Source organism: Dryobates pubescens, chromosome 5 (assembly GCF_014839835.1).
Source record: "Dryobates pubescens isolate bDryPub1 chromosome 5, bDryPub1.pri, whole genome shotgun sequence".
Lineage (NCBI taxonomy): Eukaryota > Metazoa > Chordata > Aves > Piciformes > Picidae > Dryobates > Dryobates pubescens.
Window position 1 is genome coordinate 45,922,745 of NC_071616.1, and position 27,256 is coordinate 45,950,000.

General features: G+C 53.8%; 1 protein-coding gene across 1 annotated transcript in view; it reads left to right on the plus strand.

Annotated features, from left to right (window-relative positions):
• The window catches only part of SPRED1 (sprouty related EVH1 domain containing 1), a 71,555-nt gene that overhangs the window by 19,743 nt on the left and 24,556 nt on the right, over positions 1–27,256 (plus strand). Inside the window, exon 2 of the mRNA XM_054162123.1 lies at positions 22,168–22,342. Within this exon, the coding sequence (XP_054018098.1) occupies positions 22,168–22,342 (175 nt within the window). The remainder of the gene's footprint in view (positions 1–22,167; positions 22,343–27,256) is intronic.

Below are 27,256 nucleotides of genomic sequence, written 5' to 3' on the forward strand. Positions count from 1 at the left end.
GCAGGACCTTGCCCTTGGTCTTGCTGAACCTCCTGATGCTGTCATGGTCCCTGCTCTGCAGCCTGTCCAGGTCCCTCTGGATGGATCCTTCCCTCCAGCTGTCAGCTGCACCACACAGCTTGGTGTCAGCAGCAACCCTGCTGAGGGTGCACTCAGTGCCAGTGTCCATGGCACCCACAAAGATGTTCAACAAGCCTGCTCCCAGGACTGATCCTTGAGGGGCTCCATCTCTCACTGGCCTCCACCTGGCCATGGAGCCATTGACAGCCACCCTTTGGGTGCAGCCCTCAAGCCAGTTCTGTATCCACTGCATGTTCCATCCATGGATCCCATCCTGCACCAGCTTGAGAGCAGGATGTGGTGCAGGGCACTGTCAAAGGCTTGGCTCATGTGCAGGTCAATGATGTCAGCTGCTCTGCCTTCATCTGTCGGTGCTGTGACCCTGTCACAGAAGGCCAGGAATCCACCCCCAAGATCCAGCCCCTCAGGAGGAATTGCACTCTGCACTGCCAGTCAGGAGCTCATTTCTCGCACAAGCCCAGCCTCTGGAGGTGTGAAGCTGTGTTTAGCTCTCAGTGGGAATGCCTGCCCAAACCCCACAGCACCTTGCTCACTCCCTCGCTGCAAAGTTAAGCCTCAGTTTTCCAGAGGCTCTCTCTGTGTTCAGCCCTGCAGAGTAATGGTTGCATTTTCCCAGAGCCATAGAATCAAAGACCTCAGAGATCATCAGATCCAACCTGCTGCCTAATACCTAACACCTTCCAGCAGCTTTTAGCCCCGTGGCCAGGTTCCTGAGCCAAAATGGTGAAGCATGTTCTCTGTGGTGCTCTGATCTCCACTCCAGCCCTGGTTGCCTTTCCTCTGCCTGGCAGCCCCCGGGCAGCCGCGGAGGTTTCTGCCCAGCCTTGCACCTCTCTCCTCCTCAGTGTCAGCCTCCCAGGGGGAGGCTCATCCTCTGCCTGCACTGCTCATTAACCAGGCCCTGGCTTGCCTTCAAGGCAGCGTTCCTCTCTGTGTCAGCCCCTTCCTGTGTGCTGAGTGCCGCGCTGCCTTTTCTCCGGCCGGCTCCGGGCTGCGTGTGGACAGCTGGCAGGTTGTGTCTGTGCTGGAGAGAGGAGCTGGAGCACACTGCAAGTGCTTGAGCACAGGCAGAGCTGCTCCTGCCCTTGAGGCAACGTTTTCAGTGGCTCCTGCCTGTTGCTTTAATGCATTGACAAGATGCAGTCTGGTGTGGTCTGACCCGGTTGAGTGGTCCCTGTGAACACTGCTGTCTGGAGGCTTTCTCTCTCCCCTGCTCCTCTTTGGATGGGGTTGGTAGGGAGCTTGTTTTGCCTCTTTCAAGTTGAAAGAGATTGCCATATGGTCTGGTGCAGTTCATGTACACAACTGTGATCCAGGAGAGGAAAGGCAAACTCCCAACCCCCCCCTGCTGCTGGTTGAGAGAGGAACAGACAGGAGGAAGTAGGAGTGAGAACAGATTTCTGGAGAGGTTGGTAGGCAGTGGGGTGAATTCTTAGCACTTCCCACCAGCAGTTTATTCTAATAGGCATCCAGTCTTAACTCTCTGACTGCTGCTGAGGAAGCTGCAGGGGCATCAGTAGCCTTAACAGGGCTCACCTCACTGGACAGGAGGAAAGGCTTTCCTGTCTCCAGCAAGGTGCTCTCAGCCCCTGGTGGCAAATTGATCATGGCTTGGGGGGGTTTGGTTTGGTTGGTGGTTGTTGTTGTTTTTGTTGGGGTTTTGTTTGTTTGTTTCTCATTTCCATTTCAGTTGTTCCCCCAACTGTAAGCACTGCAGGCTGCACCTGGGAGACCCTGCTCTGGCAGGACCCTCACTGAATGAGGGTGCTTGCAGCCAGGGGGGCCTTGGTCTCTTCTCTCAGGCAACCACCAACAGAGCAAGAGGACACAGTCTCAAGATGTGCCAGGGGAGGTTCAGGCTGGAGGTGAGGAAGAAATTCTTCCCAGACAGAGAGATTGGCCATTGGGATGTGCTGCCCAGGGAGGTGGTGGAGTCACCATCCCTGGAGGTGTTTAAGAAGAGCCTGGATGAGGCCCTTGGTGCCATGGTTGAGTTGATGAGACAGTGCTGGGTGCTAGGTTGGACTGGATGATCTCTGAGGTCTTTTCCAACCTGGTTAATGCTGTGTTGTGAATGAGACTTCCCCCAAGACCCCCCCCTGGTGTGGAGGTGTCTGTGTAAGCTCCCTGCAGTGATCAGAACATGCCACATGCACCAGCAGAGCTCTCTTGGTTTCTGGCTTTCTTTAAGCAGAGAGGTAACATTCTGTCTGTTTGTTCCAGCACTGCACAGGAGGAGCAAATGGATTTCTGTGTTGGCTCCAGACTGATGAAAACCAGAATGAAAGCAGTGAAAACAAACAGGGAGAGCAAACTGTTTAGAACTCAAATGCATGTGGACTAGAGAAAAACCTCTCCTGGCTTTCCTCTGGGTGAAAGATTCATTCCTACCTGGTTGCCCCTTCTGCCCCAGGTGAGCAGCTTAGGCAAGTCTTTAACTCCCTGTGTAAATCTGAGGTTGTAGTGCTGAAGGCTGGCTTGGGGCTGCATTCCCTTCCACAGCCTTGGCCTTGGAGCCAAGGGGCACACAGCTGAGGGGGGCTGGGGGTGCTGCTCTCTCAGGAGGATGGTTTTGCAGTGATGCATTTTCTGTCTCTTTTGTACAACCAGTTGCAGACTGCTCTGGGTTAACACAAGGCAAGTAGCAGAGCTGTGCCCCAGGTCTGCAGGAGGAGGAAGGGGTAGGGCTTAAGGCTGGATTTTGGTGAGTAGGTTTAGTTGCTTTCCTGCTCTCCCACAGCATCAAAGCAGTTTTTCCTTTGGCTGCAGGCCTACAGATGCTGATTCACTGCTAGGACTTTACATGTATGACTCTTTAGGCATCTCCTATGAATAAAAGCTTGCAATTAATGAGGAGCTCACCCAAGTGAGAGATCTGTGCAGCCTTTCTGTGCCCTGCACAGCATGCTGCACTCCTGGCCTTCAGGGGAGCATTGCCCTTTGGTCTGTCCAGTGGATGCATCAGCTGTGTCTGAATGCTTGCACCAGAGTGATCTGGAGGCTTCCTGTCCTGAGTGCCACTCCACTGGAACTCACTGTTTAAAGCTCGAAAGTCATGGGGTTTGTGTATGCTGGCATCCTGAAGCAATACTGAGTGACCTTCTGTAGGTAATGATGCTTACTAAAGGAGGGGGAGCTGCAGAACTTGAAGGAAAGAAGAAAGACAAGCAAGGGGGAAAAAGAAAGAAACAAAGGGGGGAAAGAAAGACAAGGGGAAAAAGAGAGACAAACAAGGGGAGAAAGAAAGAGAGACAAACAAGGGGGAAAAAGAAAAAGACAAAGGAGGGAAAGAAAGAAAAACAAGGGGGGGAAAGAAAGGAAGGCAAACAAGGGGAAAAAAGAAAGACAAGGGGGGAAAAGAGAGACAAACAAGGGGGAAAAGAATGACAAGGGGAAAAAGAGAGACAAACAAGGGGGAAAAAGAATGCCAAGGGGGAAAAGAGAGAAGAACAAGGGGAGAAAGAAAGACAAACAAGGTGGAAAAAGAAACAATCAAAGGGGGGGAAGAAAGACAAACAAGGGGGAGGGGAAGAAAAAGACAAACAAGGGGGGAAAGAAAGAAAAACAAGGGGGAAAAGGAAAGGAATATAAGGGAGGAAAAGGAGAAAAGGAGGAAAGAGAAAGAAAAGGGGGAGAAAGAAAGACAAGGGAAAAAAAGACAAACAAGGGGAAAAAAGAAAGACAAACAAGGGGAAGAAAAACAGACAAGAGGGAGAAAGAAAGCAGGCAAGGTGGGGACAAGCAGCAGTGGAGCCTGTGCCGTGGCAGGCGTGCTGCAGCAGTGCCTGGCTTTGGAAGAGTCCCCATTGCAAGTGGCTGGTTCCCAGTGCAGTCACTTCACCAGTTGTTGTTAGTGCTTCACAGAAAGGACTGGTGCCTGGTTCTGTTGGTAAGTGAAGTTCCCCAGGCTGTACTTCAAGGCTGGTTTCCTACTCTAAAGCTTTATTTTGGGTGCTGTTTGCTCTTGGTGACTGTGTGTGAGGGAAGGTGAGCTGATGAATCACTTCAGAGAGGCACCAAAGAGAGGCTGCTGTACCTCCCTGCCAGTGCAAAGATCCTGCCTGAGCACTCTTCACTCTTGCTCAGCCTTCTTACAGTTTGCCTCCAGGCTTCTACATTCTCATGGAATGGTTTGGGTGGGAAGGGACTTCCAAAGGCCCTCAGTCCAACGGGGCAGCAGGGACATCCTCCACTGGATCAGGTTGCTCAGAGCCCGGTCCAGCCTCTGCAAGGATTTGGCCTCAACCACCTCCCTGGGCAACCTGTTGCAGTGCTCCACCACCCTCATGGTGCAGAACTTGTTCCTCACATCCAGTCTGTGTCTACCCTACTCTAATTAAGAGGCCTGCTGCCTTCTTTGGTGTTCCCTCATGGTGAAATTGCTGGGTTGGGACTGTGAAAGTCATACTAAATGTGCTGTATCAATGCTTTAATCTGCATCAGAGTGGTGTTTATTTCTTCGCTCTCTGTGGTAGGAGCACCAGGTGATATGTGGGTTAATGACAGCAACATTAAAAGCCACACAGAGGTTACCTGCACTTGCAATTGATTCTCAGGTTGGGATGTGTTTGCAGCTCTGTTTCTTGAGTATTGTGGCCTCTCTGCCTCTCAGTGTTCACCACACTGTGGGATCAACCTTTTGCAGGGGGCAGAATATGTTTTCTGTGCTACCAGAGTTTACCCCCTTGCATCTTCTCAGTCAAGAGAGCTTTCTCTTTCTATATCCACTTACTGCATAAAGCAAATTTCACAGTCTCACAGGCTGGAAGGGACCTGCAGAGAGCATCCAGCCCAACCCCCCTGCCAGAGCTGCATCACCCAGGGCAGGCTGCACAGGAAGGCATCCAGGTGGGGTTGGAAAGGCTCCAGAGCAGGAGACTCCACAACCTCTCTGGGCAGCCTGCTCCAGGGCTCTGCCACCCTCACTGTCAAGAAGTTTCTCCTCCTGTTGAGCTGAACCCTTCTCTGTTCAAGCTTGTACCTGTTCTTTGTGTTATTGCTGTGCACCACCCAAAAGAGCTTGGCCCCCTCCACTTGCCCCCCAGCCCTCAGCTAATGATAGACATTGATCAGATCCCTCCCAGCCTTCTGTTCTCTACAACAGCTATTTATGTATTTTGCTGTCACATGTAAGTGTCCCAGCCTGAGCCCAGGTCTCAGCTGTGCTTGATGCTGTTCAAACACAAACAGCCATAATGTAAAGAGGAAAGAAGAGAGAACAGAAGTGGAATTGAAATGCTGAAATAAGCCAAGGAGCAATGGATACAAACTTGTTCATAGAAGGTCTGATTTTTACACACACCTAGGTAGGGAGTTGTGTTGAATACCAGTCCTATGCCATTCCCCAGTCAACATGTGGCTGAAGCAAGCCAGGATGAGCAACTTTAGTCATGAGGCAGCTGAAATTGCAGAGTGACACTTCAATAATTCTTCCACTCAGACAATCTCCTCTCTCTTCATTTCTCTTTCAGTCAAGAAGCTTTTACAATAGCTCAGAGATCCATAGAATGGTTTAGCTTGGAAGGGACCTTCAAGATCATCTAGTTCCAACCCTCCTGCCATTGGCATGGGCACCTAATAATAAGTCTTTAGTAACCCTGGGAGGAGTGGATAAGAATCATAGAATCATAGAACTGTTAGGGCTGGAAGGGACCCCAAGGCTCAGCCAGTTCCAAGCCCCCTGCCATGGGCAGGGACACCTCACACCACAGCAGGTTGCTCACAGCCACATCCAGCCTGGCTGCAAACACCTCCAGGGATGAGGCTTCCACCACCTCCCTGGGCAGCCTGTGCCAGGCTCTCACCACCCTCATGGGGAACAACTTCTTCTTAACAGCCAATCTCAATCTCCCCACTTCTAGTTTTGCTCCATCCCCCCCAGTCCTGTCACTCCCTGACACCCTCAAACTCCCTCCCCAGCTTTCTTGGAGCCCCCTTCAGATCCTAGAAGGCCACAAGAAGGTCTCCCTGGAGCCTCCTCTTCTCCAGACAGGCTTCTGTCTAGGAATTATTGCAGGGGGATGTTGTTTCTTGCCTCCAAACACAATAAATTTGATGTTTGAGCAGCCAAAGTCAAGAAACAGAGCCCTCAGAAGCAATATTGCACATCCTGTGTAGAAGCCTCATACCTGAGGAACACATTCCCAGTGTGGGTTTGTGAGCAGGGTTCTGGCAGGTGAACTTCCACAGCTTGCTGGTCCAAGCAGGCTCAAATTCCTAACTAGTGGCAATTTGGGCTCAGAAATTAGAGATCAATTGTTGTCATCACTGAAGGATATTTGTGCTGTGTTCTGGGCTCTTGACCTCACTTTCCAGGAGGCATAAGGAAATTCCCACTGCTATTCTGTAGCTGGTGAGGCAGTTAATGACTTCTGGTGGGGAGGCATTAGTTGGGCAGTCTCATCACAGGCAAAAGTACTCTGAACTCAGTTCTAATAAGAGAGAATTCTTTGTAGTGCTGGCTGGTTCAACAGGAGACCCTGTGCTTGGGGTATGAATAGAGAAAGGGCCTTCAGGGAGTCATAGAATCAACCAGGTTGGCAAAGACCTCAGAGATCATCCAGTCCAACCTAGTACCTAATACCAACACCTCCTGACAGCTAAACCATGGCTCCAAGGGCCTCAGCCAGGCTCATCCTAAACACCTCCAGGGATGGTGACTCCACCACCTCCCTGGGCAGCACATCCCAATGGCCAATCTCTCTTGCTGGGAAGAATTTCTTCCTCACATGCAGCCTAAACCTCCCCTGGCATAGCTTGAGACTGTGTCCTCTTGTTCTGATGATCTTAGAGATCATCTCCTCCAACCTCCCTGCCATGGGCAGGGATGCCTCAGACTCAGCTGCTCAAGGCCTTCAGTCTGGCCTTGAGCATCTCCCAGGCAGGAGGCAGCCACAGCCTCCCTGGGCAGCCTGGGCCAGAGTCTCAGCAGCCTCCTGCTGAAGAACTTCTTCCTCAGCTCCAGTCTGACCCTGGACACCCTCAGCTTCAAACCATTCCCCCTGGTCCTGTTATGTCATCTCCTCTTTCCCTGAGCAGTGATCCTTCCTCTTCTGTCTGTGTTCCAGTCACACATTCAGGATTGGTTCTCAGTGTTGTTGAATGCAAGGACAGAGTTTGTGGAGCTGGTGCATGTGTAGCTCACTGGCCTGAGCCTGTTGCAGTTCTGTGCTTTGTGTTTTATAGACTGGCTTTACCAGGCCATGTTTTGTGCAACAGAAGTGGCAGAAAGCCACTTAAGGTATTTTTAGGCTAGATAGCAATCTGCTTTGTCTGGCAGAGCTGTGCAGCATGGATGGGAGAGGTGCCTCAAAACCTCTGCCTGGCTGTTCCTGCCTGACATTTTCATCTCAGGGACTGGTTGATTGGAGCAGAAAGACATTTCTGTTACTCCTTGCTTGGATCCTGCTCTCTGGCAACTGGCTGGAGCTTGCACTGTGTCAACTTGCTTGATACTCTACTCACATCCTGCCCATGGCAGGGGGGGTGGAACTGGATGATCCTTGTGGTCCCTTCCAACCCTCACTGATACTATGATATTGTGTGCAGTTTAACTTGGCTGTCTCCAGAACCCTTCTCAGAGCTTGCTCCTTTTGGTGAGAGTGATGAGCCCTGGAGCAGGCTGCCTGGGAGGTTGTGGAGTCTCCTTCTCTGGAGACATTCAACACCTGCCTGGATGTGTTCCTGTGCAGCCTGCCCCAGAGAAGCCTGCTCTGGCAAGGAGATTGAGCTCAACCTCTGGAGGCCCCTTCCAAGCTCAGGCATTCTGGGGTTCTGTGATGCTTTTTGGGACAGTGTTAGAGCAATTTGGCATGGGGGATGCTCCTGGGGCAGGTTTTACTCTGCAGGATCACCCCTGCATGGGCAGGTTAAAGTCCTTGCAGAGCCGCCACAGCGTAAATGTTGAGACAGGCTTTAGACTGAGCATTGTCAACAGAAGATCCTGCAAGTCTGAACTCACATGGGTTTCAAACACTTTCTGCAACACCCTGCAGCAGTCTCACAGCTCAGCAAGACACTTCAGGAAGGAAGATTATTTTTACAAGTGTGGCTATTCTTTATTTGGTTTCAGGCTCTTTTCCCTCTCTGTGCAGGCTGAGTGGGGAATGTGTGCCAGGAAGGAGCTGGACCTTCTATACATTAGCTGGATGTGAGAAGATTAAAGTTTAACTTGTGTGGCTAGCTACATGCCATCAGGTGTCACCTGAGGTGACTGAGGTCAGCCAGAGTGGGGCTTTGTTCCTCTAGAAATCCATTGCCAAAAGATTCTGTAGCAGCTCAGCAGCTCAGCTTTGTGTTCCTTAGAGCAGCGTGGGCTCAGGTCTGGACTGAGTTGTGCTCATTGCAGGTGGTCCCTGTCCCAAGGAGCCCAGGAGCAGCTGAGGGAAATTCAGACACAGTAATCATAAAATCTGAGCCACAGGTTTTGGGCTGGTTGGAGAAGGTAGAGCAGGGACTGCTTGGTTTGTCCTTCTGTTCTAGCAGAAGGAATTCCCAGGTGTGTCCAGGGAAGAGCAGCAGCGTTCTGGGTGGCTGGGGAGCACTGCTCTTGGAAGCCAGGAGCAGTGGAATGAGAAGTATGCAAGGTGCTTGCTTGAAAACAGCATCTTCAGCACAGCCTCTCTGACCTGCTTAGAGCAGCTCCAATTCACAGAGCCACAGAACACTGGAGGCTGGGAGGGACCTCCAGAGGTCATTCAGTCCAACCCCCCTGCCAGAGCAGCATCACCCAGGGCAGGCTGCACAGGAAGGCATCCAGGTGGGGCTGGAAAGGCTCCAGAGGAGACTCCACAACCTCTCTGGGCAGCCTGCTCCAGGGCTCACATTGAGGTGAAACATTCTGTGTTCAAGCTTGAACCTGTTGTTCCTTGTCTTAATGCTGTGCACCACTGGAAAGGGCTTGGCCCCCTCCACTTGACACCCAACCTTCAGCTATTGATAGGCATTGATCAGATCCCTCTCAGCCTTCTCCTCTCCAGACTAAACAGCCCCAGGGCTCTCAGTCTCTCTTCACAGGGGAGATGCTCAAGTCCCCTAAGCATCCTCCTGGCTCTCCCTTGGACTCTCTCCAGCAGGTCTCTGTCTCTCTGGAGCTGGGGAGCCCAGCACTGGGCACAGGATTGCAGAGCAGACTAGAGGGGGAAAAGGAATCTTGTGTCTTCCTTCCATGTAGTAGTTACCTTCATTATGGTCAAGAAGTTCATCACCCAATGACTTGTTGGTTACTGCATTCACACATCTCCTGTGCACAGGGTCTCCAGAGTCCTGCCATCCTTAATCTTGCTGACTAGATGACTAACAGCTTGGGCTGTGGGGGTGAGCTGACTGCACAGGAGTGAACCTCTGGGACTTTGTGAGTAAGGCTGAAGGAAAATGCCCCTGAGAGAAAAGGGAATCCTGACTTGTGCAGGTGTGACTCTTACCTTGAAACCACATTAAATTGTTTGTCATAAACTGTAGTAATTGTTTGTGGTGCAGGGAGTGCAGAAGGCACAACTGAGCCTCTAAGCTTCACTGCAAAGACTCAGACAAATAAAATCCTCCTTGCTTTCAGTGGAGGCTGCCTTAGGCTGCAGACTTGGCCATGTCCAAGGGTTGCTGAAGTGCAGGGGAAAATGCATTGCACAAGTTGTTTTGCATTGCTTCTCTAGATAGCCCTCTGCTTCTGCAAGGCTGGAAAGAAATGGGAGCTGCTCTTACCTGAGAAAGAGCAAAGTCCTTCTCTTTCCTGGGGGCTCTGTGTGGCCATGTTTCCATGGTAAGTCCCAATTAATCCATAGCATCAGTCCCCAACAGCTTGATTGCTGCTTGATAAGAACCAAGGAGTGTTTGCACAAATTGAGAACAGGTACAGGCAGTCCTGTGCTATAAATGGAGTGAAGAGGTTCCTCTGGGTCTGCAGAAGTGCTGGCCTGAGGGAGAAGGGGAAACTGCAAGGGGATGGGTGGGAGAAACAGAGCAGGGATGAGGAGCTGGAGAACTCTGGAGGTGAGGGCTGTCAGCTCATTGAATGAGGCAGCTTTAGGGTTCTTTGGAGGAAGCCCATTCAACTTAGGGGGGCACATGAGTAGCAGGATGTGACCCCTCAACAGGAGCCAGCAGTGAGCACTTGCAGCCCAGAGAGCCAAGCAGAGCCTGGGCTGCAGCAAGAGAGGCAGAGCCAGCAGGGCCAGGGAGGGGATTCTGCCCCTCTGCTCCACTCTGCTGAGACCACAGCTGGAGCTCTGGGGCCAGTTCTGGAGCCCCTAGGACAGGAAGGATCTGGAGGTGCTGGAAGGTGTCCAGAGAAGGGCCATGAGAAGGAGCAGAGGGCTGGAGCTCCTCTGCTGTGAGCACAGGCTGAGGGAGTTGGGGTTGTGCAGGCTGGAGAGGAGAAGGCTCCCAGAAGACCTCATTGTGGCCTTCCAGTATCTGAAGGGGGCTCCAGGAAAGCTGGGGAGGGACTTTTGAGGGTGTCAGGGAGGGATAGGACTGGGGGGGATGGAGCAAAACTAGAAATGGGGAGATTGAGATTGGATGTTAGGAAGAAGTTGTTCCCCATGAGGGTGGTGAGAGCCTGGCACAGGTTGCCCAGGGAGGTGGTGGAAGCCTCCTGCCTGGAGGTGTTTGCAGCCAGGCTGGAGGTGGCTGTGAGCAACCTGCTGCAGTGTGAGGTGTCCCTGCCCCTGGCAGGGGGGTTGGGACTGGCTGATCCTTGGGGCCCCTTCCAGCCCTGACAATTCTGTGCTTCTACAAGCAAGGGTAGGAAGGGGGGTGGGGGGTGGAAGGGACAGTGGGTTTGATTTTCATGTGCTTGTGTACTTGCTGTCAGATGTAGCTTTGTAGGTGATGTGCCAGCCCCAGGTGGTGTTGCAGAACCCAGAGCACTATGCACACTTGTGCAGGTCCTTGCAAAGGGATGGGACCCAGCTGGGGGTCACCATCCCCTCATCTGCCTTCCCCCAGGCCTCAAGGGTGATGTGCAGAGGAGCAGCAAGTAGCTGCCAGCACTAAGTCAGAGGAGGTGCTGGGAAGCAGGGCAGGGGAATGCCAGGCAGCTACTCTGCGGTGCTGTGGGGGTTCCCAAACCTCCTGTGGCAACCTCTCTGCTCCTGCTGTGCCCTGCTCCTGCTGTGCCCTGCTCCGAGGCTCTGCTTGGCAGCAGCTCTGGAGCAGTGGCTGCTCTCCCTTCCAGCCCCTTCCCAGGCACACAGCTCAGCTGTGCAGCCACATGTGGCTCTTCTGCTCCTGGTGTTTAGCTTTTCTTCTCTCTTTTTTCCTTTTATCTCTTTTTTCCTCTTTTCTCTCTTCCTTAGTTTTACTTTTTTCTTCCTCTTTTTTTTTTCCTTGCTCTTTCTCTTTCTTCTCTTTTCCCCTTTTATCTCCTTTTTTCTTTTTCATTCTTTCCTTTCTCTTTTCCCCTTTTTCCTTTTCTCTTTTTCCCTTCTTCTTTTCTTTCTCTTCCCCCTTCTTTCTTTTTTTCCTTTTCCTTTCTCTTTCCTTTATTCCTTTTCCTTTCTCTTTCCTTTTTTCCTTTTCCTTTCTCTTTCCTTTTTTCCTTTTCCTTTCTCTTTCCTTTATTCCTTTTCCTTTCTCTTTCCTTTTTCCCTTTTTCCTTTCTCTCTTATTTTTTACTTTTCCTTTCTCTTTTTCCTTTTTCTTTCTATTTTTTTCTTTCTCTTTTCTTTTTTACTTTTTCTTTCTCTTTTATTCTTTCTTCTTTCTTTTTTCCCTTCTCCTCTCCTCTCCTCTCCTCTCCTGGTGTGATACCATTTCCCACATACCTTTATCCTTCTGGCATTTTGAGTTCAAGCCATTTTGCTTAGCAGTTCCTGATCCTGCAAGTAGATTGGCTTTGGTTTGGCTTTCTTTGAGCAGGAATGGTCCATGCAGGCTTTGGGGGTTGGGGTTTTTGGTCACAGCAAATGAGTATGAGTATCAATATCCCAAAGTGATGCCATTTAGCTCCAGATCCTCCTGCAGGTCCAGGTCTGTCTTTGCTAAGCTCCTCACAAAAACAACCTTCCTAAGCATAGTAGCCACCCATGGCTGCTGTGCCTCCTGTCTTGGTAGCCACCCATGGCTGCTGTACCCCCTGTCTGTACTGTGAAGGATAGCTTCTGCCTCTCTCCTGAGGGAGCAAATCTGGCAGCTGCTGCCTTCTGTCCCCACAGCAGCTGGGTGTGTGTTGTGATTTGCTGCTCTGGGTTTGAGAGGGGAAAGTCAATGGTCCTGTCAGCCCCAGCCTTGTAGGGTAATTGTTCTTATGGATCAAGATCCATAGGCTGCAGTTCCCCTGGCAGAAGAATGGACAGGATGTGCTGTCATAGGTTTCCTTGGTGCAAATGATGCCTTCTTCAGTGCTGCATTTCCATCCCCTGCTGCAGCTCAGTCACTAATGTTCTGTGCCAGCGCAGCCGTTCTCTGCACCTTTGGTAGCAGAGCAGTGTCCTGGTGTGTTCATGGGGGACTGTTGACATGAGCTGCATTTTCTGAGTGGAGCTAACACTCCAAGTAAAGCAGTCCTTAGCTGAGTGACCCAGAGCTGCCTCTGGGCATGCACTTCTTGAGCTGGGAGCTGGGAGACCTGCTGAGCTGTTGGGATAAGTGAGAGCCCAGAAGGCCAAGCGTGGCTCACGGCTGCTCTCTGGGGGAGGCTGCAGGCTCACCAGTGCCTTGCACCAGAAGCTGGAGGGGTTAAAGTGCATGTGCAGAGTGCCAGCCAGAGGTAAAGAGCCTTGATCCATGACCAGCTCCCCTTCAGAGCCCAGCCTGGAGCTGTTCCTTGCACGCCAGCAGAGGTGGTGCCATTGCAGGGCAGTGTGTGTCACCCAGAATGCCTTTCCCCAGCCCAGCCTTGCCATAGGTGTTTAAACAGCAGTTGTGCAGGGTGACAGCTCTGCAAAGTGTCAGGAATTCTCAGCAGTGAGCCCATCTTGCCTGTATTTATAGTTACATCTGACTGCAGTTGCTGTGCTGGTAAAGCAAAGAAGGAGTTGCAGAATGGTTGAGGTTGGAAGGGACCTCTGGAGGTCATCTCAGTCCACCCACCCCTGAGCACGGAGGGCCACCTGAAGCAGCTGGCCTAGGGTTGTGTCCAGGCAACTTTTGAATGTCTCCAGGGATGGAGATGCCACAGCTTAGCTCTGTGCATCCTGTGGCAGTGCTCAGTCACCCTCATGCATGGCTCCTGGCATGGTTTGAATGTCTCCAGAGCAGGAGACTCCACAGCCTCTCTGGGCAGCCTGCTCCAGGCTCTGCCACCCTCACAGGGACAAAGTTTCCCCTCCTGTTCCTCTGGCACCTCCTCTGCTCCAGCTTGCCCCCAGTGCCCCTTGTGGTGTCCTTGGCCATCCCTGAGCAGAGCCTGGCTTCAGCCCTGCACATCTTGATCCCCAGCACTGAGGGCAGCCCTCAGGCTGCTCTGCTCCCAGCCCCAGCTCCCCCAGCTGTGCTCACAGGGAGATGTTCCACTGCCTGCAGCAGCTCTGTGGCTCTGCACTGGACTCTCTCAAGCAGTTCCCTGAGGTCCTTCTTGGCCTGAGTGGCCCAGAACAGGACACAATATTCCAGATGTGGCCTCACCTCTTCTCTTTTTTTCCCTCTAGAAATTTTTCTGCTGAGATATTCTCCTAGAATCAGCCAGGTTGGGAAAGACCTCAGAGGTCACCAAGTCCCTGACCTTTGTTCTCTTCTGCATTGCTGATGGAAGGACAGACAGTTAGGACAACATTTGGTGCCTTCCATTGGCTTGGCACTGCACAGGAATGATCAAACCAGGTTCTCTTTCACAAGGGAAGCTGTGGTACTGCAATTGCAGTTGTGTTCCTCAGCCCAGCCACCAACAGCAGGGCTGTTCATCAGCTGCTGAGCTGAAGGGCCCAGGCTAGCAAGGGCAGTGGAGTCCTGCTTGGGCTTGAACAAGAGTTTGGTCATCCAGGTCCTAAGTGAGTTTGGGCCCAGGAGCCTTCCACTGATACAAACACACAGCTTTGGGAGGGAGGAGAGAGCCAATGGAATGGAATGGAATGGAATGGAATGGAATGGAATGGAATGGAATGGAATGGAATGGAATGGAATGGAATGGAATGGAATGGAATGGAATGGAATGGAATGGAATTAACCAGGTTGGACAAGACCTTTGAAATCATCCAGTCCAACCTAGCACCCAGCACCATCTAACCAGCTAAACCATGGCACCAAGGGCCTCAGCCAGGCTCTTGTTAAACACCTCCAGGGATGGGGACTCCACCACCTCCCTGGGCAGCACATTCCAAGGGCCAATCTCTCTTGCTGGGAAGAATTCCTTCCTCACCTCCAGCCTAAACCTCCCCTGGCACAGCTTGAGGCTGTGTCCTCTTGTTCTGGTGCTGGGTGCCTGGGAGAGGAGCCCAACCCCCACCTGGCTACAAGCTCCCTTCAGGGAGTTGTAGAGAGCAAGAAGGTCTCCCCCAAGCCCTCTCTTCTGCAGGCTGAACACCCCCAGCTCCCTCAGCCTGGCCTCACAGCAGAGCTGCTCCAAGCCCCTGAGCACTTGTGTGGCTCAGTATCTCCAGGGATGGAGCCCCAGCCACCTCCCCAGGCAGCTGAAGTGTTCCTCTGTTTTTGTGCCTCCCTTGGGGCTTCTTGGAGCTTCCATCCTACTCCTTGTAGAGCAATGCAATCAGGACTCAAACTGACACTGTCCTGAAGGCTTCCCAGCCAGTGAGGCAGGGAGAGAGGGCAGTGTGCTCTCCTCTCCTTACCTGAGGCACTCAGCTGTTGGAGAGAGGATCTGTTTCCAGCGCTGTTAGAAACTGCTCTTGGATTCCAGTGTGGCTGTCTCCAGTCTTCCCTGGGGGCCAGAATCCCCTTGGGCCCTTCCTGCAAACCTCTCTCTGCCCCAGCAGGTTCCAGTGGCCGCAGCCAGGATGAGGTCTCAGCAAAGGCTGGCTGTGATACAGTAGGTTTGGGCAGTGCTGCTCTGGGTGCTGCATTTCCCATGCTGGTGGGCACTCCAGCTGAAGGTTTGATGAGAGCAGTGCTCAGATGATTGCCCTCTGCTTGGGTTTCCTCTTGTTTCATTCTCCCTGCTAAGCATGAAAGAGGAGGTAAAACCCCTGGGGCTGCAGGGCTGGGACGGCACCGGGGCCTTGCCTGCAGCTTTCCCACAGCTAGGCTCCAGCAGCAGTTCAGCAAAGGCCTCCAAGCTGGCTGGAGCTGGGAGCTGGGAGCCAGCTGGGTGGCTCTGGTGGCACCAGTGGTGTGGCAGGCAGATGCTGTTTTGATTGCAGAGGATTCTGGAAGTGGAAATTGCTCCTAGTTTGGCTGCTGCTTTGTGACTAATTGCAAGCCAGCTTATACTGCTGCTAAAAATAGCTCTTGTTGCCAACTGTGAGCTCCTTCAGGAGGAGGGAGAGAGTTTGAAAAGCCCAATAAAGCCCAGGAAAAAGGCAGCAGCAAAACAAGGGGTTCAGAGCAGCCAGCAGCAGGCACAGAAGCACAACCTGAGAGCCTTCTCTCCTTCACTGGCACTCTTGTAGGTGCAGGGATGGAGCAGTCTGGGCAGGGAGCAGGGAGCTGGCTGGGATCCAGCTTTGCTCCCATGGGAGAGGATGCTCAGTGCTGCCTGCTGGGGAGTTTGATTGCTGCACTAATGCAGGGCATTGGGCAGCAGTTGCAGCAAGGGGTGAAAGGCCATGCAGAGCTGCAGCTGCAGATGTGCTGTCCCTAGGGTATGCTCTTGGGCTCTGCATGGTTCCCCTGGTGCCTGCAACTGCAACAGCTTCCTGCACACTTCTGTGAGATCTTGCAGCACTGCTTAGGCCACACCTAGAGTCCTGGGGCCAGTTCTGGGCCCCTCAGTTTAAGAAGGACATTGAGATGCTGGAAGGTGTCCAGAGAAGGGCAACAAAGCTGGGGAGGGGTCTGGAGCACAGCCCTGGGAGGAGAGGCTGAGGGAGCTGGGGTTGCTTAGCCTGGAGAAGAGGAGGCTCAGGGGAGACCTCATTGCTCTCTGCAACTACCTGAAGGGAGGTTGTAGCCAGGTGGGGGTTGGTCTCTTCTCCCAGGCAGCCAGCACCAGAACAAGAGGACACAGTCTCAAGCTGTGCCAGGGGAGCTTTAGGCTGGAGGTGAGGAGAAAGTTCTTCCCAGAAAGAGGAATTGGCCATTGGGATGTGCTGCCCAGGGGGGTGGTGGAGTCCCCATCCCTGGAGGTGTCCAAAAAAGGCTTGGATGTGGCACTTGGAGCCATGGGTTAGCTGTCAGGAGGTGTTAGGTATAAGGTTGGACTTGATGATCTCTGAGGTCTTTTCCAGCCTGGCTGATTCTGTGATCTGATTCTTGGTGTGCTGATGCTGAGTGCATCCTTCAGGGTGGCTTTTCCTCAGACTCTAAAGGCAAACCCATCTCCCTCTTGGCTGTTCCTCTGAGCCTTCTGAACACTTAGCCAGCTTCAATTGCTCAGTCCTTCCAGAGCAGAGAAGAGCAGCTTGGAATAAGTAGGAGAAGTTAAAGTCTGCTTCCTGTGACCTGCAGAAGCCTGAGCTGCTTCTGACTGAGAATCACAGAGCTGCCAGGGCTGGAAGGGGCCTCAAGGATCAGCCAGCTCCAATCCCCTGCCAGGGGCAGGGACACCTCACACTGCAGCAGGTTGCTCACAGCCACATCCAGCCTGGCTGCAAACACCTCCAGGCAGGAGGCTTCCACCACCTCCCTGGGCAGCCTGTGCCAGGCTCTCACCACCCTCATGGGGAACAACTTCTTCCTCACATCCAATCTGAATCTCCCCACTTCTAGTTTTCCTCCATCCCCCCCAGTCCTATCCCTCCCTGACACCCTCAAAAGTCCCTCCCCAGCTTTCTTGGAGCCCCCTGCAGATCCTGGAAGGCCACAATGAGGTCTCCTGGGAGCCTTCTCCTCCCCTGACTGCACAACCCCAACTCCCTCAGTCTGTGCTCACAGCAGAGCAGCTCCAGCCCTCTGCTCCTCCTCATGGCCCTTCTCTGGACACCTTCCAGCCCCTCCAGACCCTTCCTGTCCTAGGGGCTCCAGAACTGGCCCCAGAGCTCCAGCTGTGGTCTCAGCAGAGTGGAGCAGAGGGGCAGAATCCCCTCCCTGGCCCTGCTGGCTCTGCCTCTCTTGCTGCAGCCCAGGCTCTGCTTGGCCTCAAATCTATTTGCTGGTTTCCTGGTTAATGTTTTCCAGCAGCAACTGCAGCTGCTTCCTGTTTAAGAGTTGTTTGGAAGTGGTGCTTGGGGCTCTGGTTTAGGGGTGCCCCTGTAGAGCAGGGTTGTGGGTTGGACTTGGTGAACCTGAGGGTCCTTCCCAACCTGAATGTTTCTGTGGTTCTGTGACACATGGTTTGGAGAGCAGTTGAGAACAAACCAGGAGATTAAGAAGGTGAAACCAAGTGCTGCAGTGTAGGAAAGAGGGAAAAACCCAACACTGGCAGAAGTCTCCTGGCAAGTGGAAGTAGCTAAGCCCTTGAGGTCTGATCAATGTCCTCCACCTTTACTTCTCCTTAGCAATTCCTGAGCAGAAAATTGATGGCAAGTATCAACTTTTCCTTTGCAGTCTAACCAGTTTGTTGCAGCTCAAGGTTTAATCAGGCAGCCTAGGAGAGCAGCCATAAATGATGCTTCACTGCAGGCTGGCATGCAAAAGGGAGCTCTGATGGCCAGGCTCCCAGCCATGTGCATGGGGTGAGGAACTTCAGAGCTGAAGTTTGGGCTGAGATGGAGAATAATAAAGAGATGAAGTGGGTTAAAGCAGTTGGTGCCTCCAGTTTCTGAGTGTTTCAGAGGAGAGTTCCAGTGTCACAGAATGGCTCAGGCTGGAAGGGAGCTCAGAGCTCAGCTGCCCCAACCTCCCCTCCATGCCCAGGGACACCTCTCAGCTACACTCAGCTGCTCAAGGCCTCATCCAGCCTGGCCTTCAGCACCCCCAGGCAGGAGGCAGCCACAGCCTCCCTGGGCAGCCTGTGCCAGAGTCTCAGCAGCCTCCTGCTGAACAACTTCTTCCTCAGCTGCACTCTGACCCTGCTGTGCCTCAGCTTCAAACCATTCCCCCTTGGCCTGTCTCTAGACCCCCTGATGGGAAGTCCCTCTGCAGCCTTCCTGCAGGATCCCTTCAGGTCCTGGCAGCAGCTCTGAGGTGCCCCTGGAGCCTTCTCCTCTGCAGGCTGCACAGCCCCAGCTCCCTCAGCCTGTGCTCACAGCAGAGCTGCTCCAGCCCTGGGAGCATCTTTGTGGCCTCCTCTGGCCTCTCTCCAGCAGCTCTGTGTCCTTCTCCTGCTGGGGACAGCAGAACTGGACACTCACTTTCTGCCAGCATCTTCAGCTGAGAAATGAGCCCAAAGCCTGCCCTGGGCCTGCAGTGGGCAAATGCAGGCAGGGCTGAGCTCTGACTGGAATGCAGTGAGAGAGGCCAAGGCATGATTCAGCTTTCAGTGCTGGCATTAAGCTACAGCCTTTTTTTATCTGCAGATATTAGAGCTGATAGATGCAGACAATGAAGGGTGGGATTTTTCTTGCTTATATTTGTCTGCTGTGTGGGAGGAATTGCTAACAGGGCTGGTGAGCAGCACTGGGTTGTCAGTTTAAGGATGAGAGGAGGGGTGGTTTTTTTTGCTTGGAGGGGGGCAAACAGAATCTCTATCAACAAATTGATTTGCCTGTAAGCTAAAATTGGATCTTCCTGGGTTCATTTCCCATTCTGCAAACTGTTCTGTGGTTAAGCTTTGGATTCCTGGCTTCATGGAATGCTTTAGGTTGGGCTTACTTCCCATGCTGCAAACTGCTCTGCATCGAAGCTTCAGATTCATAGAGTGCTTGAGGTTGGAAGGGACCTGGAAGATCATCTGGGTGCTTGCAGCAGAGTTCCCAAGTGTCATTTTTATCTAAATGAATCATATGTATGAATCACTGATGTGTGAGAGAGGAATGTGTTCATTACACCCCAAAATCCTGCCTGCCTTTATTCTGGGACATCTGGGGAGGGGGCATTCACCAGTGATCAATGCAGAGTCTCCTGGTGTGGTGAGTAACAGCTTTGTCAATGCCTTGGTACAGAAGGAAGAGCTTTGCCCTTCTGGTACTTCCTGTTCAGTCCCTAAATCTGACAGCCCCACTGACACAAGCACCCCAGGCAGCACCCCAGGCAGCACCCCAGGCCCCAGCTCCAGTGCTGGGGGCAGCTTTGGGCACCTCAGCACAGCAAGGGCATTGAGAGGGGCTGGAGGGGGTGCAGAGAGGAGCACCCTGCAGCAAGGGACCTGCAGAAAGGGTCCTGGGGGTGCTGATGGACAAGCAGCTGGAGAGGAGCCAGCAGAGTGCCCAGGGGGCAAGGAAAGCCAAAGGCATCCTGGCCAAAGGCATCCTGGCCTGGCTCAGCAGTGGTGTGACCAGGGCAGGGACTGCCCCTCTGTACTGGGCACTGGGGAGGCCACAGCTCGAGGGCTGGGGGCAGCTTTGGGCACCTCCACACAAGGAGGACATGGAGGGGGTGCAGAGAAGAGCAACTGAGCTGGGGAGGGGCCTGGAGAATGAGTCTGAGGGAGCTGGGACTGTTCAGTGTGAGGAAGAGGAGGCTGAGGGGAGACCTTATCACCCTCTGCAGCCACCTGAAAGGACAACAGAGAGAGGTTGGTGCTGGTCTCTTCTCACAGGTATCAGTGTGGGACAAGAGGGAAGGGCCTCAAGCTGCAGCAGGGGAGGTTCAGGCTGGACATCAGGAAGAACTCTTTGACATCAAGAGTGGTCAGGCACTGGAACAGGCTGAGCTGGTGGAGTCCCCATCCCTGGAGGTGTTTAGAGGCTGCTCAGATGTGGAGCTTAGCAATGTGGTTTAGTGCTGGCTCTGGGAGGTTAATGGTGCTGGACCTGATGCTCTCCAGGCTCTTTTCCAACCTGAAGGACTCTGTGGTTCTCACTGGCTCAGGTATTTGAAGCCTTCCTCAGAAACCTGTTGCAAAGCCATCCTGAGGCTTCTTCCTTCTGCAGCGCTGGCGTGTTCCCCTGTGGGCTCTGCCAGTCAGCCTGCAAAGCACACTTCCCATGCAGGATCTGGCAGCAGCCTTGGGCCACCATGGGGTTTTCCAGCTGAAGGAGCAGCACCTGCATGACCAAACCCAAAGTGAGTCATTTAACTGAAAGGAATCAAATACAGAGCACAGAACTGACCAGGTTGGAAAAGACCTCCGAGGTCACCCAGCCCACCCTATCCCCCAGCACCATGGCACCAAGGGCCTCAGCCAGGCTCTTCTGAAACACTTCCAGGGGTGGTGGCTCCAGCAGCACCCTGGGCAAAAGGAGAGCTGGGAGAGAAGCTCACCAGAACCTTTGCTTCTTGTTGGTGTTGCTTTTCCCGAGGCTCTGAAGAAGAAACTTTCCTTTCAAGTCCTGAAGTGATAACGGTTTTGTTTGTTGTGTAAAAATGCTCAGCCATGGAAAAAGCTGTGAAATTGTGTCAAATGCAAGGCCTTTTCCCACACCCTGCCCAGCCAGGAGAGGAGCAGCTGGCAGGCACTGCAAGCAGGAGGTCTGGAGTAGCTGGAGCCGGCTGCGGCGGCGCAGCCCGCAGCCTGCGCGTCCCGAGCCGGCCTCGCAGGGCACAGGGAGGGAAGCTGGGCTCCTGGCTAGGAGCCTGCTCTGCTTGGGAGTGCAGTGGCAGAAGGCCTGACCTCTCTCTGCTTCCTTGTTCTCTTTTCTGTGCAATTTCATGGTAGCTGACTGGCTTCCTGAGTCCTCTCAAACCAGTGCTGGGCTGATGCTCGTCCTCTGCCCAGCCCTGGCCCTCTCACTGCCTCGCTCCCTGGGAAGCCTTTAGGACAGTGTCAGTTGGAGTTCTGATGGCTTTGCTTTACAAGGAGTGGGATGGAAGCTCCAAGAAGTCCTAAGGGAGGCCTAAAAACACAGAGGAACACTTCAGTAGCCTGGGGAGGGGCTTAGGGCCCCAGCCCTGGAGATATTCAAGGTGAGGCTGGACAGGGCTCTGAGCAACCTGATCCAGTGGAGGATGTCCCTGCTGGCTGCAGGGGGGTTGGACTGGGTGACTTTGGAGGTCCCTTCTAACCCAGACCCTTCTGTGATGTCAAACTGCTTTTTTCTAACTGGATGTCAGGAGGAAGTTGTTCCCCACGAGGGTGGTGAGAGCCTGGCACAGGCTGCCCAGGGAGGTGGTGGAAGCCTCCTGCCTGGAGGTGTTTGCAGCCAGGCTGGAGGTGGCTGTGAGCAACCTGCTGCAGTGTGAGGTGTCCCTGGCCATGGCAGGGGAGTTGGAACTGGCTGAGCCTTGAGGTCCCTTCCAGCCCTGACAATTCAGTGGTTCCATGATTATCCAATCTGCCAACTGAGGATGGAATTGAACCCAGGAGGCCTGGCCCCAGCAGTCCTCTCATGTATAAGCAGGCAGCTGTGGGAGTCATTCAAAAGCATCTTCCACATCCAGCTCCTCTCTCCAGCTTCCCAAGGCTGTTGTGCAGTAGTGTTCTGACGGTGCTACACGTGCCCCAAGCCTGTGGAGCTGTCTGCAAACAACACTTCAGCTCTTTGCAACTTCTGTCCAGTTCTGCAGCAAGAGAAGTGTGGCCAGCAGGGCCAGGGAGGGGATTCTGCCCCTCTGCTCCACTCTGCTGAGACCACAGCTGGAGCTCTGGGGCCAGTTCTGGAGCCCCTAGCACAGGAAGGCTCTGGAGGTGCTGGAAGGTGTCCAGAGAAGGGCCAGGAGGATGAGCAGAGGGCTGGAGCTGCTCTGCTCTGAGCACAGACTGAGGGAGCTGGGGTTGTGCAGGCTGGAGAGAAGGCTCTGAGGAGCCCTTGTTGTGGCCTTGCAGTATCTGCAGGGGGCTCCAGGAAAGCTGGGGAGGGACTTTTGAGGGTGTCAGGGAGGGATAGGACTGGGGGAATGGAGCAAAAACTGGAAGTGACTTTGTTACAGGAGGCCCAAACCCCCCCGAGGTTAATCCCTGTGATCTCGGCTGTGGGTTTGTTGGTTTGCTTTGTGCTCTGTGATGTTGTTTGGGGTTTTTCTCTGTGGGTTTGTGTTTGTGCTGCTGCTGGGTTTGAAGCAGCCTTAGCTGGTTTGTGTTGATGGAAAACTTAACTTCTCCTTTTGCATCTTTTCCAGTAATAGTTATGCACGAGTGCGAGCTGTGGTGATGACCCGGGATGACTCAAGTGGTGGATGGTTACCACTTGGAGGGGGTGGCCTGAGCTGTGTCACAGTCTTCAAAGTCATTCCCCAGGAGGAGAATAGCTGTGCTGATTTTCTTATCCATGGAGAACGACTCAGGGATAAAACGGTAACGACCTCCCCCCCTTCGGTGTGCCGCGGGGCTGAGCCTCGCCGCTCCTGCCCGGGGCACTCAGGCTGCTCTCCGGGCTGCATGCTGCTGCTCAGCTCTCACCCAGAGCACTGACTGTCTACCTGAAGAGCCAAGCTGTTTGCTTTGGATGGCAGACTTGGCAGCTTTAGAATCACAGGCTCAGAGGATGGCAGGGGCTGGAAGGGAGCTCTGAAGATCATCCAGTCCAAGCCCCCTGCCAGAGCAGGAGCAGAGAATCCAGCACAGGGCACACAGAACACATCCAGATGGGGCTGGAAAGGCTCCAGAGAAGGAGACTCCACAACCTCTCTGGGCAGCCTGCTCCAGGGCTCTGGGACCCTCCCAGGGAAGAAGTTCCTCCTCATGTTGAGCTGGAACCTCCTGGGCTGCAGTTTCCATCCATTGCTCCTTGTCCTATCCCAGGCTGCAGCTGAGCAGAGCCTGTCCCCTGCCTCCTGACCCCCAGCCCTCAGCCATTGATAGACATTGATCAGATCCCCCTCAGCCTTCTCCTCTCCAGACTGAACAGCCCCAGGGCTCTCAGCCTCTCCTCCCCAGGCAGTGCTGCAGTCCCTTCAGCAGCCTTGCAGCCCTCCCTTGGGCTCTCTCCAGCAGATCCCTGTCCCTCCTGGGCTGGGCAGCCCGGTAAAGCAGTTCCCCCTTGTGTTGGGGTGGGACCTCCTGTGCTGCAGCTTACATCCATTGCTCCTTGTCCTAAATTAATCACCTTGAGCTTTTGGAATCTTTCAAGTGTTTGGGGTTTGCTTTTTTGGTTTGGGTGTGGGGTTTTTGTAGGCTTCCATCCACTTGGGGAAACATTTTGCTGTTCTGAAGGTTTTGGGTTGGTTTTCCTCAGATGTTAAAGCTGAATCTTGTTCACTGCTTAATGGCAGTGTTAGAAGCAAAGTCTGAAGGAGCTGGATCTTAGAGAAGCACAGAATGGGAGGGGCTGGAAGCCACCTCAAAAGCTCATCCAGGCCAAGCCTCCTGCCAGAGCAGGAGCACCCAGAGCAGGTCACACAGGAACACATCCAGGCAGGTTTTGAATATCTCCAGAGAGGGAGAATCCACAACCCCCCTGGGCAGCCTGCTCCAGGGCTCTGCCACCCTCACAGGGAAATAACTCTTCCTCCTGATTCCATGGAACTTCCTCTGCTTCTTAGGTGCAGTTTAGCTCCTGCCTTCCAAAGTTTCACATAGTTCATCAGGTAGGAACAGGCATGGCCCAAGGGCTGGAGCAGCTCTGCTGTGAGCACAGGCTGAGGGAGCTGGGGCTGTGCAGCCTGGAGAAGAGAAGGTTCTGGAAGGACCTTAAAGCTGCCTTCCAGTACCCAAAGGGCTCCTGCAGGAAGGCTGCAGAGGGACTTCCCATCAGGGGGTCTAGAGACAGGCCAAGGGGGAATGGTTTGAAGCTGAGGCACAGCAGGGTCAGACTGCAGCTGAGGAAGAAGTTCTTCAGCAGGAGGCTGCTGAGACTCTGGCACAGGCTGCCCAGGGAGGCTGCCTCCTTGCTGGGGGGGTTGAAGGCCAGGCAGGCTGAGGCCTTGAGCAGCCCAGTCTAGCTGAGAGGCATCCTGGCAGGGAGGTTGCAGTAGATGATCTCTGAGCTCCCTTCTAACCTAAGCCATTGTACAAATTCCACAGTAATTATTCAGCCAGTTGTGGGATTTGGCTATGACAGGAAGGATCCTTTTTGCATGAGAACAGCTTGTGTGCTGGAAGAAAGCAGGACCCTGATAGGTCCAAGAGTTGCTTTGGTTTGAGCAGTAACAAACTTGTCTTAAAGAGTACCACAGAAGTCAGCCTCACAAGCACACACTAGAGCAGGATCTCAGCCAGCTCTGCCTGCAGACCTGGGGCAGCCCAGACTGGCTTCCTAAGGCTTGCTTGGCTGCTGCTGTGCCAAACAGGTTTCTGAAGCAGTGAGTTGTGGAAGCAAGGAGCAGTGGGGAAGGCACAAAACCTCCTTCTCAAAGATAGAACCATAGAATGGTTCCAAAGCTCACCCAGTCCAACCCCTCTGCACTCAGCAGGGACATCCACATCTAGATCAGGCTGCCCAGAACCCTGTCCAGCCTCACCTTGAATAGCTCCAGGGATGGAGCCTCAGCACCTCCCTGGGCAACCTGCTGCAGTGTTCCAGCAGCCTCATAGTGCAGAACTTGTTCCTCACATCCAATCTCAGTCTGCTCTGCTCTCATTTCAAACCATTGTCCCTGCTCCTGTCCCTGCAGGCCTTTGGGAACAGTCCCTCTGCAGCCTTCTTGGAGCCCCTTCAGGTCCTGGCAGGCTGCTGTTAGGTCTGCCTGGAGCCTTCTCTCCTCCAGGCTGAACACCCCCAGCTCCCTCAGCCTGTCCTTGTAGCAGAGCTGCTCCAACCCCCTGAGCATTTTGTGGCCCTCCTCTGGAGCTGCTCCATCAGGTCCAGCTCCTTCCTGTGCTGAGGGCTCCAGCCCTGCACTCAGCACTCCAGGTGAGGTCTCCCCAGAGCAGAGCAGAGGGGCAGAATCCCCTCTGTGGCTCTGCTGGCAGTGCTGCTTTGGATGCAGCCCAGGCTGCCCCTGGCCTTCTGTGCTGCAGTCTCACCCTGCCTGCCCCTGGCCAGCTGCTCCCCCCCAGCACCCCCAAGCCCTTTACCTCAGGGCTGCTCTCTCAGAACTTACCAAGAATTTGCTGTCTCCTAACAGATAATTTGACTCCTCTGTAAGCTTGACAGGTGTAGAAATGCTTCTGCTCCTCACCAGCTGATTGCTTGTGCAGCAGCCCAAGCCTGGAGGGCTGGGCAGGACCAGCTCCAGGGCTGCTGGGTTCCCTGCCTTGCCTGGGAGTGCTGAGGGAAGAGAGCCCCGAAATAGGCCTGGTGCTGACTCAGCGCTTTCTGCTCGGCACAGTGCTCAGCACAGTGCTCAGCACAGCACCCTGTGTTCCTGCACAGCTCTCTGCACCTGCACTTCCTTCCTCACTCTGCAGTACTTCCCTTCAGAGCTTGTTTTAAGCCTGCTTTGGAGGAGCTGAGTTGCATTTGGAGGGCCTTGAGGATGTTCTCTTGGTGCTCTCAAGGTGCACAGCTCTCCTGCACACCTGAGGGTCAGGAAGTGCTGAGCACTGAACCAGGGCTGCCTTCATGGTGCTCCCACAGCCACATGACAGTGGCCCAGCCAGCAGGGTCCTGCTCTCATTGCACTTCCTCTCCTGCTTCCTCTGGGCCAGGCCTGGTTTCATTTCCACTTCTGGGAGAAGCCTTTAAATGTCTCTGCTCCTTCTGCTGTCCCACATCCAGCTCATGTTAGCACAAACATGTATAGCAAACCTTCAGGCTCTTGAAAGAGCTTGGGTTGGGTTTCTTGTGTCAGTGTCCTGTCTTGTGTTCAGCTGCCCCCCACCTTAGCAGAGCCAGCAGGGCCAGGGAGGTGATCCTCCCCCTCTGCTCCCCTCTGCTGAGACCACACCAAGCAGCACTGTGGCCAGTTCTGGAGCCCCTAGCACTGGAAGCATCTGGAGGTGCTGGAAGGTGTCAGAAAGCTGGGGAGGGACTTTTGAGGGTGTCAGGGAGTGATAGGACTGGGGGGGATGGAGCAAAACTAGAAGTGGGGAGATTCAGATTGGATGTGAGGAAGAAGTTGTTCCCCAGGAGGGTGGTGAGAGCCTGGCACAGGTTGCCCAGGGAGGTGGTGGCAGCCTCCTGCCTGGAGGTGTTTGCAGCCAGGCTGTGAGCAACCTGCTGTGGTGTGAGGTGTCCCTGGCCATGGCAGGGGGTTGGAGCTGGCTGAGCCTTGAGGTCCCTTCCAGCCCTGACAGTTCTGTGACTGTAAGGTTTTAGAGAGTGCCAGCAGCTGGAGCTCAGTCTGTGAGGCAGCTGTGCAGACTTTGGGACTGAGCATCAAAATATGGCAGCTCCTTGTTGGAGGAGTTTCTCCTTCTTTCTTTATATGCCTGAGAGGTTGCTCAGGTTGCTGAGGCAGCTTTAGCCTTCATACAGTCACTCAGGTTGGAAGAGAGCCTGGAGAGCATCAGGTCCAGCACCATTAACCTCCCAGAGCCAGCACTAAACCACATTGCTAAGCTCCACATCTGAGCAGCCTTTAAACACCTCCAGGGATGGGGACTCCACCAGCTCAGCCTGTTCCAGTGCCTGACCACTCTTGATGTCAAAGAGTTCTTCCTGATGTCCAGCCTGAACCTCCCCTGCTGCAGCTTGAGGCCCTTCCCTCTTGTCCCACACTGATACCTGTGAGAAGAGACCAGCAGCAGCCTCTCTCTGTTGTCCTTTCAGGTGGCTGCAGAGGGTGATAAGGTCTCCCCTCAGCCTCCTCTTCCTCACACAGTCCCAGCTCCCTCAGACTCATTCCCCAGGCCCCTCCCCAGCTCAGTTGCTCTTCTCTGCACCCCCTCCAGCCCCTCCATGTCCATCCTGTGTGGAGGTGCCCAAAGCTGCCCCCAGCACTGGAGCTGTGGCCTCCCCAGTGCCCAGCTCAGGGGGCAGTCCCTGCCCTGCTGCCTGTGGAACTCCCTGAGGCTTGGTGCAGTCCCAAGCTATCTAAAACCTCTCCTGGGGTTCAGAGCAGAGCCCAGGGAAATCAAGGTGTGGGTGCCATGAATTCCTTGAGGAGATGGAATGCTCTGCACTGCTGTGCTGGGGTTGTCTGGATCTCCTCGGGGCATGCCAGGCTGTTTCAGGAAGGCTGGGACATAATTGCACATTTCCTCCTTTATGACACTCACCTTCCTGGCCCTGGCTCCAGCCAGTCTGCTCACAGCAGGCAGCTGCACTGCCTCCTAGCCTGGGCAGCTCTGCTGCTCGCTCTGGCTGTGCTTGCAGCAGCTCTCTTCTAGCTGCATGGATGTGGGAATCACAGAGTCAGCCAGGCTGGCAAAGACCTCAGGGATCAT